Source organism: Oncorhynchus keta, chromosome 5, assembly GCF_023373465.1.
Source record: "Oncorhynchus keta strain PuntledgeMale-10-30-2019 chromosome 5, Oket_V2, whole genome shotgun sequence".
Classification (NCBI taxonomy): domain Eukaryota; kingdom Metazoa; phylum Chordata; class Actinopteri; order Salmoniformes; family Salmonidae; genus Oncorhynchus; species Oncorhynchus keta.
The window spans coordinates 9,810,029-9,822,360 of NC_068425.1; the positions used below are offsets into that span (position 1 = coordinate 9,810,029).

Consider the following 12,332-nt stretch of genomic DNA (forward strand, 5'->3'; position numbering starts at 1 on the left):
AAACCATTGAACTTTGTGTGTGTGTGTTTTTGGCTTTACTATCCTTGTGGGGACCATAACTCACAAGGATATCAAAACAAGGAAAGTTAGCACAATTGGGGACATTTTGCCGGTCCCCACAAGGAAACAAATCTATTTTAGGTTTAGGGGTTAGGCTAAGGGCTAAAATTAGGGTTAAGGTTAGAATTAGGGTTATGAGTTAGGTTTAGGGTTAGGGTTAGAATTAGGGTTATGAGTTAGGGTTAGGGTTATGGGTTATGTTTAAGAGTTAGTGTTATATTTAGGTTTACAGGTTTATGGTTAAGTGTTCTGGAAAATAGAATTTTGAAAGGGAATAAATTGTTTGTTCCCCACAAGGACAGTAAAACAAATGTGTGTGTGTGTTTTTTTGTTTAACTATGTGGTACCAGAAGTCCTCACAAGGATAGTAAAAAAAGGCAAATTCAACATTTTACCAGTCCCCATTTGAAAAAAATGCAATTTTAGGCTTAGGGGTTAGGTTTACAATTAGGGTTAGAATTGGGTCAGGGTCACAGTTAGGTTTAGGAGTTAGGGTTAGGGGTAGTTTTATGGTTAGGGTTAGGGGTTTGGGGTTAAGGCTTACGGTTTAGGTTTATGTTAGTGTTAGATTTATGGTTTAGGAAAATAAGATTTAGTAAGGAAATCAATTCTTTGGTCCCCAGAAATATGGAAAATACAAAACTGTGTGTGTTTGACAGTGTGCGCATGTGAGGAAGGGGAAGCGGTCAAAGGTTTATGATTAGAAATAGCTTTCCCACTGTTTAAATGGGCCAAAACATCTAGGATTACTGCCAACATTTCCTCTCTCTCTTTAAGGGTGTTGTGATCATTAGAGCACTAATATGAAGTGCCTGCTTCCCTTTCTGATTGGCTCATTGCCTGCAAAAGGTTAGCGTGCTGAGGTAAACCAATATGTCGAAGCTAACGGATAACAAGGTCTATGTTCACTGTTTCTAATGCAGCTTGTGTCCTTTTTACACCTCTTTGTAACAGTGGTTGACCGATGTGAACCTTCAGCAGGTATGTGTGTACTATATGGATGCATTACTACAGGTGACACTGCCAAAATAAAGGAAACACCAAAATAAAGTGTGTTAACAGGGCATTGGTCCACCAACGAGCCAGAACAGCTTCAATGCACCTTGACATAGATTCTACAAGTGTCTGGAACTCTATTGGAGGGATGACAACACAATTCTTCAAAGAGAAATTCCATCAGTTGATGTTTTGTTGATGGTGGTGGAAACACGGTCTCAGGCGCCGCTCCAGAATCTCCCATAAGTCTTCAATTGGGTTGAGATGTGGTGTCTGAGGCGCCCATATGGTTTACATTGTTTTAGTGATCATCAAACCTCGTTCCCTGTAGATGGGAGCATTGCCATCCTATGGGGACATGGTAGCCAAAATAATGGCATGCCGAGCCTTTATATACATGACCCCTAAGCATGATGGGATGTTAATTGCTTAATAAATTCAGGAACCACACCTGTGTGAAAGCACCTGCTTTCAATATACTTTGTATCCCTCATTTACTCAAGTGGTTCCTTTACTTTGGCAGTTACCTGTATCATACAATTACACAGGTTATAGCATCTGACTTAAATCCTGGCTCACAGCATAGTATCCCTTTAAATAATTAAAGGCAAATGTAGACAACGTGGCATTATTGTTGGTCAACATGAAAAGCCTAAACGGCTTAGGACAAAGAGCTGGCTATATTAGTGTACTGAATCAGGTCTAAGAGGAGGGTTGAATGGACAAGAACAGGGAGTGTGCTTGTGGAAGTCCTGTTCGTTTGTTTTTACATTATTATTTTCCTGTATATAGTCTTCCCTTCATACAAGGCTACTTCTCCTAATCTGATATCGGTTAAGCTTCCTTTCCAACTATCGCGAAAGCCTCAGATCCTGAAAATCAAAATGACCAAAACATCCCCCTCTCGTGACCACTCCCCGTCCCCACTCCTCACTTCTTTTCTGCTCACTCCCCAACTTTCTTCTCAATCTACACCTACCCTCTACCCTCCCTTTCCCTTAATCCTTACACCCTTATCCTTTCTCCTTCTCGTCCCTTATGCCTCCTTTCTCTCTTAACCCACCCATACCTGCTCTTTTCCCTCATCCATCCCTCTCTTTTCTCTCTACCTCCCCATACCTACTCTTGTCTCCTCATCCAGCTCTCTCCTTTCTCTCCCCCTCCACATACTTCCCCTTTCCCCTCTTCTGACCCCTCCCTCCACCCCTCCGTCCCCCATTGTATACTCACAGGTCTGTTGTGCCTTGGCCTTGCGGGAGCTCTTGGTGGACTCACACCACACGGTGACCCCGTCCTCCAGCAGACGCAGGCTGCGGCTCTTCTGCCACTTCTGGGAGCGCACCTTCACCATGTTGGAACCGTGCATCATCGCACGGACATTCTCATCATCCAGCACCCCTGGAAACACACACACACACACACACACACACACACACACACACACACACACACACACACACACACACACACACACAAATACACTGTTATACCCTTTTTTGGTAACGTGTAGTATCACTGTGAATTTTCCAGTATGATGTAATATAGTATGTTACTGATACCATGTCATTGTTGAACACACCCTTATATCATTCACTCAGGTCTATTTCAAATGGTAGGCCATCCACACCAAGCTCCACTGGCAGTTCATTGAGAGTTCAGTCTGTCTGATCTACTGTCATAAAATGTCAGCAGAAGTCTATGAGCCATATTCCTTCTTGGCCTTCCCTCGTCATGCCATTACAGTAAAATGACTGACGTTTATTTTACTGTATGTAACAGGGACTCATAAACACTCAGTATCATGTGAGGATGAAAAGGGGAGGGCTAGGAGTCATTTATGAAAGGGAACAAGTATGCTAACAAACCAGTCAAGCACAATCCATTTCAATATCTCCACTGTGGTTGTATTGTGTGTTGAGGGCTTGGAAGCAGTGGGCGTTCCGGGGATGACTCATTCACCTTTATACATACAGCAGTCATCTTCCTTTGGAAGCACCGCCGCCATGACTCACAAACACAGGCCATGGTCTCATAGTTAGGGCCTAAACATAGGACTTTGTTTCATATACAAAACCCTGAAAGGAGCAACGCTGCTTCAAAGTTGACATTCAGGTTACTGAAGCAGGAAATCACCACGGAATCTACTGTCTTGAGAGAAGACAAACTTTTCTACATGTGAGTCAGAACATGTTTATTTTCCATGGTTCGTTGCGGTATGCGGTATAAGCCAAGCCAGACCTTGGAACGCTGCACAACAAAAAGAAGAAGTAGAATGGTAGGATTTGGAACAAATGCCAATATTCCAAAGATTAATCTCCCTCACAGGCCAGAGGCAGTCCAACAGAGTACCGGAAAGGGGTTTGCAGAGCTGTAGAAACAGTTTGTCACAAACAACCAGTCAGTCAGTCAGTCAGGCTGGAGTTGCAGCAGCTCATCTAGACAGGGAAACCTATCACTGCTAATGGTTATTTAATACTAATGTGATTCACAGATACAAGCCTGCTATCCCTGATGTGCATGTCACAAGTGACCTTTTAGAGAAAAACAAACCACCAACATCAGAAAATGTTGAGCAGCTTTATCATCTATGTTAAGAGCAGAGTTAACAGACAAATATGGAAAATTGAGGGGAAAAGATGGGCGGAGCTGTAACAAGACGTGCACCGTCATTGTCACGTCCTGACCGTAGATTGCTTTGTATGTTTCTATTTTTAGTTTGGTCAGGGTGTGATGTGGGTGGGTATTCTATGTCGTAGGTCTAGGTTCTCTTTTTCTATGTGTTTGGCCTGGTATGGTTCTCAATCAGAGGCAGCTGTCTATCGTTGTCTCTGATTGAGAGCCATACTTAGGTAGCCTGTTTTCCCATTTTGAGTTGTGGGTGATTATTTTCAGTTTCAGTGTTTCGGTTTTCCTTTATTCTTTTGTTTGTTTGTATTCCGTGTTCGGTTTATTAAAGGCATCATGAACACGTACCACGCTGCGCTTTGGTCTACTCCTTCTTCCACCAACGAAAATCATTACAGTCATGTTGTAAGTGTACACGGTATTGGGGCGGCAGGGTAGCCTAGTGGTTAGAGCGTTGGACTAGTAACCGGAAGGCTGCAAGTTCATATCCCCGAGCTGACAAGGTACAAATCTGTTGTTCTGCCCCTGAACAGGCAGTTAACCCACTGTTCCTAGGCCGTCATTGAAAATAACAATTTGTGCTTAACTGACTTGCCTAGTAAAATAAAAAATAAATTTGTAAAAATGGTGTACTTGGAACTGCATTCAGACACGACTGAAAACAAAGAGATGTGTTTCTCTGTCTGACAGTTGGATGTCTCTTTGGTTCTCTGCAGTAGGTGAATTGGACCTCGTACACTGTTCAACTCTGTTTTCACTTGTAAAATAGGATTTCAAAGGAGTGCTCTGAAAGAAACTCTCCAAGTCTCAAGTATATCCTCAAAGATTTACTTCAAAAACTGTGGCCTCATCTATTATTTCTCTTGAATCAGCTAAAATCCCTTTCAGAGTTCTTCATACTGCCAATACCATGCCAGTCTGTGACTGAGCTCTTCACAGGCTTCCAAAGCTGGCCTCTATTCACTAGAAGTGCACACATTTTGTCCAGGGCCCATAGTAGTCCCAAAAGTAGTGCACTATAGGGAATAGAGTACATTTAGGTCCTGCTCAAAAGTTGTGCACTATATAGGGAACAGGGTGCCATTTGGAACTTAGATGTTGGCTATGAGAGACTGTATCCATGAGCAGCTCAGTGCTCTCACCCACTCCCCTTCCCCCCTCCTCTTCTCCCCCTAAGTAGAAAACTGAGCCCAGCCATGTCTCTCACTCTCGCTCTCTCCCTCTCTCCCCCAAGCCGTTGGTCAAACACAAAGAGAACCCCCTTCCTCCTCCTCCCCAACCCCAAGCCTCCCCATAACAACCGTGTTTTTGACACAGTCCGTCACCAAGCTGTTACCACATGCAAGGAATTCCCACAGGCTGAGCATTGAGCACAAGGACCCTATTAACAGCAGGTCAGTGACCATGCTAAGCTGTCCTAACGGAGTTGTGTTCTCGCTCTGCCCATCCTCACACCACCAACCCTAACCCTTTTTGAGCCTGTTAAATTATTATTCCTGGACCTACTGTTGTCACCTCACTGACCTCAACTCCATTATTTTCTCTCTGTCCCGTCCCCATACCTCCCCATCCAGGAATACAGATGAGAAATCTGTGCACATGGGTACATATGCAAATGTTCAGGGATGCAGGACACCCCTACTGCCAACAGAGCCAAGAAGGAGAGAGAGTTTTAGGATCAAGCACTCCATACGGTAACACTGCTGTAATGAAGCACATGTGGTTGTGAAGGGAGAAAGAAGGGGCTTTGAGGCCCATGAGCTGGGTACCCTGCTCATCACAGCTCCTACAGCAAGCCAAGGAGAATTTTGTTGACACGCACTTTGGGCCAGCATAACAACCTGGCTGGCTAGCAACGATAAAAAAAAAAGCTATGTGAAACCAAGCACACAACAAGATGGGGGTTCTGAACAGAGAGAGAGCGAAAGAAGGAAAGAGAAGAGATATTTACTACAGCAGAAGAAGTGAATGACGAAATAAAAAGGTTGGGAAATGGAGGAGTGAGACTCGGAGAGAGGAACAAGACAGGAAATAAGTAAGTGAAGATAGTGAAAGATACAGAATAGATAGGGAGATTTCTGGGCATTGTTGGACCTAATACAACAATAACGAGGCTATATACGGGGGATACCAGTACCGTGTCAGTATGCGGGGGTACAAGTTAGTTATTTGTACATAAGGGTCATTTGTAGGTAAGGGTGAAGTCACTATGCATAGATAATAAACAGCGAGTAGCAGCAACGTACAACACAAATGGGGGGGGGGGTGTCAATGTAATAGTCTGGTGGCCATTTGATTAATTGTTCAGCAGTCTTATGGCTTGGGGGTAGAAGCTGTTAAGGAGCCTTTTGGTCCTAGACTTGGCACTCTGGTACCACTTGCCGTGCGGTGGCAGAGAAAACAGTCTATGATTTGGGTGACTGGAGTCTCTGACAATTTTATGGGCTTTCCTCCGACACCGCCTATTATATAGGTCCTGGATACGCATTACCCTCTGTAGTGCCTTACGGTCAGATGCCGAGCAGTTGCCATACCAGGCGGTGATGCAACCGGTCAGGATGCTCTAGATTGTACAGCTGTAGAACCTTTTGAGGATCTGCGGACCCATGCCAATTATTTTCAGTCTCCTGAGGGGGAAAAGGTTTTGTCGTGCCCTCTTCACGACTGTCTTGGTGTGTTTAGACCATGATAGATCGTTGGTGATGTGGAAAGCAAGGAACTGGAAATTCTCGACCCGCTCCACTACAGCCCCGTCGATTTTAAGGGGGGCCTGTTCGGCCTGCCTTTTCCTGTAGTCCACGATCAGCTCCTTTGTCTTGCTCACATTGAGGGAAAGGTTGTTGTCCTGGCACCACATGGCCAGGTCTCTGACCTCCTCTCTATAGGCAGTCTCATCGTTGTCAGTGATCAGGCCTACCACTGTTGTGTCGTCAGCAAACTTAATGATGGTGATGGAGTTGTGTTTGGCCACGCAGTCGTGTGTGAACAGGGAGTACAGGAGGGGTCTAAGTACGCACCCCCTGAGGGGCCCAAGTGTTGATCAGCGTGGCAGACGTGTTGTTGCCTACCCTTACCATCTGGGGGCGGCCCGTCAGGATGTCCATGATCCAGTTGCAGAGGGAGGCGTTTAGTCCCAGGATCCTTAACTTAGTGATGAGCTTCGTGGGCACTAAGGTGCTGTACGCTGAGCTGTAGTCAATGAACAGCATTCTCACATAGATGTTCCTTTTGTCCAGGTGGGAAAGGACAGTGTGGAGTGCACTTGAGATTGTGTCATTTGTGTATCTGTTAGGGCGGTATGCGAATTGGAGTGGGTCTAGGGCATCCGGGATGATGCTGTTGATGTGAGCCATGACCAGCCTTTCAAAGCACTTCATGGCTACCAACGTGAGTGCTACGGGGTGGTAATAATTTAGGCAGATTACCTCGCTTCCTTGGGCACAGGGACTATGGTGGTCTGCTTGAATTATGTAGGCATTACAGACTCGGTCAGGGAGAGGTTGAAAGTGTCAGTGAAGACACTTGACAGTTGGTCCGCGCAATCTCATCTGATAGGCTTGCATCATTGGGCAGCTGGCGTCTGCGTTTCCCTTTGTAGTCCATAATAGTTTTCAAGCCTTGCCACAACCGACGAGCGTCAGAGCCGGTGTAGTAGGATTCAATCTTAATCCTGTATTGACACTTTGCTTGTTTGGTGGTTAGTCTGAGGGCACAGCAGGATTTCTTACAGGCGTCCGGATTAGTGTTGCTCACCTTGAAAGCGGCAGCTCTAGCCTTTAGCTCAATGCGGATGTTGCCTGTAATCCATTGCTTCTGGTTGGGATATGTACGTACGTTCACTGTGGGGACGACGTCATCGATGCACTTATTGATGAAGCTGGTGACTGATGTGGTGTACTCCTCAATGCCATTGGATGAATCCCAGAACATATTCCAGTCTGTGCTAGCAAAACAGTCCTGTAGCGTAGCATCCGCGCAATCTGACCACTCCCGTATTGAGAGAGTCACTGGTACTTCCTGTTTAGTTTTGGCTTGTAAGCAGGAATCAGGAGGATAGAATTATGGTCGGATGTATCAGTCAACATGCAGTACATTTGATGTAGGAAACTTAATCTTTCTCGGTCTCCATGTCTGTCTGTGGAACTAAGTACTGGTCCAAGGGGGCTTGCTGTAAACATTGGTGTTGTATTGATACTAGGTAAGAAATGAGCCAACTCAGGTCAAAACAGCAGTGTTGAACTCAATCAAAACAATGCTCTCAGACACAGACTGGGACAGAAGCCAAGGAAAACATTGAACCCTGATAAGGAGAGAAGAGCACATCAAAGAGTGCAACTAGGGGGACAACTAGGCTGAGAGGGTTGATATTAAGGCAATGATTTTCTGAGATCACACCGATAAAGATATGAAGAGTTTTTTTCCAAACCCCCATATATCCATTTTCAGAAATGTTGGTAAATTAGCTTTAGATGTTTAAAGAATTTCTGAAAGAGATTGGTGTGTTTTGTTTTACTATGTAATCATGGCATGTGATTGCTCAATGACAGACATGTATTTGTTTAAAATATAGTGCATTCGGAAAGTATTCAGACCCCTTGATTTTTGTAACGTCACAATGTATAAATAATGCAAAATTGTTTTTTAGAAATTTTGCAAACGTATTAAAAATCTAATACTGAAATATCACATTTACATAACTATTCAGACCCTTTACTCAGTACTTTGTTGAAACACCTTTGGCAGTGATTACAGCATCAAGTATTCTTGGGTATGATGCTACAAGCTTGGCAGACCTGTATTTGGGGAGTTTCTCCCATTCTCTTTTGCAGATCCTCTCAAGCTCTGTCAGGTTGGATGGGGAGCATTGCTGCACAGCTATTTTCGGGTCTCTCCAGAGATGTTCAATTGGGTTCAAGTCCGGGCTCTGGCTGGGCCACTCAAGGACATTCAGAGACTTGTCTCTAAGCCACTCCTGCGTTGTCTTGGCTGTGTGCTAAGGGTTGTTGTCCTGTTGGAAGTCTGAGATCCTGAGAGCTCTGGAGCAGGATTTCATCAAGAATCTCTCTGTACTTTGCTGCAGAGATGGTTGTCCTTCTGGATGGTTCTCCCTTCTCCACAGAGGAACTCTAGAGCTCTGTCAGAGTGACCATCAGGTCTTTGTCACCTCTTTGACCAAGGCCCTTCTCCCCTGATTGCTCAGTTTGGAAGGGTGGCCTCATGACCTCATGGCTTGGTTTTTGCTCTGACATGCACGGTCAACTGTGGGACCTTATATAGACAGGTGTGTGCCTTTCCAAATCATGTCCAATCAATTGAATTTACCACAGGTGGACTCCAATCAAGTTGTAGAAACATCTCAAGGATGATCAATGGAAACAGGATGCACCTGAGCTCAATTTAGAGTCTCATAGTAAAAGGTCTTAATACCTTTTAAGGTATTTTGGTTTTTAATTTATTTGCAAAAATGTCTAAAAACCTGCTTTTGCTTTCTCAATATGGGGTATTGTGTGTAGATTTATTGATTTAATTTTTTTTTTTAAATCCATTTTAGAATAAGGCTGTAACGTAACAGAATGTAGAAAAAGAGAAGGAGTCTGAATACTTTCTGAAGTCACTGTGTACAGTGGAAAGAAAAGGTATGTGAACCCTTTAGAATTACCTGGATTTCTGCATAAATTGGCATCTGATCTTCATCTAAGTCACAACAATAGACAAACACAGTCTGCTTAAACTAATAGCACACAAGCAATTATACCTTTTCTTGTCTTTACTGAACACACCGTGTAAACATTCCCAGTGCAGGTTTGGAAATGTATGTGAACCCTTGGATTTAATAACAGGTTGACCCTCCTTTCGTAGCAATAACCTCAAACAAACATTTTCTGTAGTTGTGGATCAGACCTGCACAACAGTCAGAAGGAATTTTGGACCATTCCTCTTTACAAAACTGTTTCAGTTACACAATGTTCTTGGGATATCTGGTGTGAAGCGCTCTCTTGAAGTCATGCCACAGCATCTCAATCGGGTTGAGGTCAGGACTCTGACTGGGCCACTCCAGAAGGCGTATTTTCTTCTGTTCAAGCCATTCTGTTGTTGATTTACTTCTGTCTTTTGGGTTGTTGTCCTGTTGAGTCACCTAACTTCTATTGAGCTTCCATTGGCAGACAGATAGCCTTACATTCTCCTGCAAAATGTCTTGATAAACTAGGGAAGACATTTTCCAGTCGATGATAGCAAGCTGTCCAGGCCCTGAGGCAGCCAAGCAGCCCCAAACCATGATGCTCCCTCCACCATACTTTACAGTTGGGATGAGGTTTTGATTTTGGTGCTGTGCCTTTTTTTTCCTCCACACATAGTGTCACACAGAATATTTTGCCAGTAGCGCTGTGGAACATCCAGGTGCTCTTTTGCGAAATTCAGACGTGCAGCAATGTTTATTTTGGACAGCAGTGTCTTCTTCCATGGAGTCCTCCCATGAACACCATTATTGTTTAGTGTTTTATGTATTGTAGACTCCTCAACAGAGATGTTAGCGTCTTTCAGAGATTCCTGTAAGTCTTTAGCTGACACTCTAAAACCTCATTGAGCATCTTTGCAGGATGGCCAATCCTAGGGAGAGTAGCAACAGTGCTGAACTTTCTCCATTTATAGACAGTTTTTTTCTTACGGTGGACTGACTTTCAGAGATACTTTTGTTACTCTTTCCAGCTTTATGCAAGGCAACAATTCTTCATCTTAGATCTTCTGACATCTCTTTTGTTCGAGGCATGGTTCACATCAGGCAATGCTTCTTGTGAATAGAAAACTCAAATTTTGTGAGTGTTTATGGGACAGGGTGGCTCTAACCAAAATCTTGTCTCATTGATTCGACTCCAGGTTAGGTGACTCCTGACTCCAATTAGCTTTTGGAGAGTCATTAGACTAGAGGTTCACATACTTTTCCCAACCTATACTGTGAATGTTTAAATTATGTATTCAATATAGACAAGAAAAATACAATAATTTGTGTGTTATTAGTTTAAGTGCACTGTGTTTGTCTATTGTTGTGACTTAGATGAAGATCAGATAAAATGTTATGTCAAATTTATGCAGAAATCCAGGTAATTCCAAAGGCTTCACATACTTTTTCTTGCCACTGTCTATATAATCACATATACGAGCATTCCATTCTAGCTAAACAACAGATAGTGGTTGGCAAAAAAAAACTAACATTTTTTAAAATGTATGAATAAAATATCTAAGATCTATTTTACACACATATGAAGATACCTATAAGCAATCATTCATGATGTCAAATCAAATCCCCAATACACACAACCATAAATTGCAACTTCCCCACTGTAAAATGATCACAACTTTAATTGACATTGATGTTTTTACCTCATAGTTATACCGCATAAAGTGAGTGATGTTTAACTTTGAGCTAAGGGAAAAATGCCACAGACCACGCAAGACAACATTGATCCTATCAAATCACATTTTATTGGTCGCATACACATATTTAGCAGGTGTTACTGTGGTGTGTAGCAGATAGCTTGTCAAAAAGCAGGTCACGTCATATGATGTCACCCAAACCAAAACAGATCATTAAATTCTCATATGATCATGTTGGCTAGAGATCATCAACTAGATTCATCTGCGAGATGATTTTTCTTGAGCGGATGGTCAGGGGGCTGGAACATAATTACAAATAATTTATAGACTGTAAACTGACCTCAAGAAGCCCAAACAGATTTCCAAAATCAAAATCACTTGGAGCTAATTTGCCAGTCTTTTTACAGTATTTTATGTCCAACAATTTAAAAAAAAATATATAGGCTATGTTCTAACTAAAATACACCAAAACTGCAACAATTGGCAAACACCGGCATCGATATGTGTTAATACATGTGTGTGTGGCTGATGTCATTGACCTGGCCAAGGCTTTCGAATCTGTCAATCACCTCATTCTCATCGGCAGACTCAACAGCCTTGGTTTCTCAAATGATTGCCTCGCCTGGTTCACCAACTACTTCTCAGACAGAGTTCAGTGAGTCAAATCGGAGGGCCTGTTGTTCGGACCTCTGGCAGTCTCTATGGGGGTGCCACAGGGTTCAATTCTCGGGCTGACTCTCTGTATACATCAATGATGTCGCTCTTACTGCTGGGGATTCTCTGATCCACCTCTACACAGACGACACCATGCTGTATACTTCTGGCCCTTCTTTGGACACTGTTTTAACTAACCTCCAGACGAGCTTCAATGCCATACAACTCTCCTTCCGTGGACTCCAACTGCTCTTAAATGCAAGTAAAACTAAATGCATGCTCTTCACCCGATCGCTGCCCGCACCTGCCCGCCCATCCAGCATTACTCTGGACGGTTCTGACTTAGGTATTTGTAGTTGTCCACATATTCTAGGTGTCTGGTCTGACTGTAAACTAACCTTCCAGACTCACATTAAGCATTTCCAAACCAAAATTAAATCTAGAATCGGCTTCCTATTTCACAACAAAGCCTCCTTCACTCATGCTGCCAAACATACACTTGTAAAACTGACCATCCTACCGATCCTTGACTTTGGCAATGTAATTTATGTGCCATCCGTTTTGTCACCAAAGCTCCCCATATACTACCCACCACTGCGATCTGTATGCTCTCGTTGGCTGGC

General features: G+C 43.4%; 1 protein-coding gene across 1 annotated transcript in view; it reads right to left on the minus strand.

The window, feature by feature from the left end:
• The window catches only part of LOC118384478 (1-phosphatidylinositol 4,5-bisphosphate phosphodiesterase delta-3-A-like), a 32,232-nt gene that overhangs the window by 12,607 nt on the left and 7,293 nt on the right, over positions 1-12,332 (minus strand). Inside the window, exon 2 of the mRNA XM_035771059.2 lies at positions 2,287-2,454. Coding sequence (XP_035626952.2) covers positions 2,287-2,454 — 168 coding nt within the window. The remainder of the gene's footprint in view (positions 1-2,286; positions 2,455-12,332) is intronic.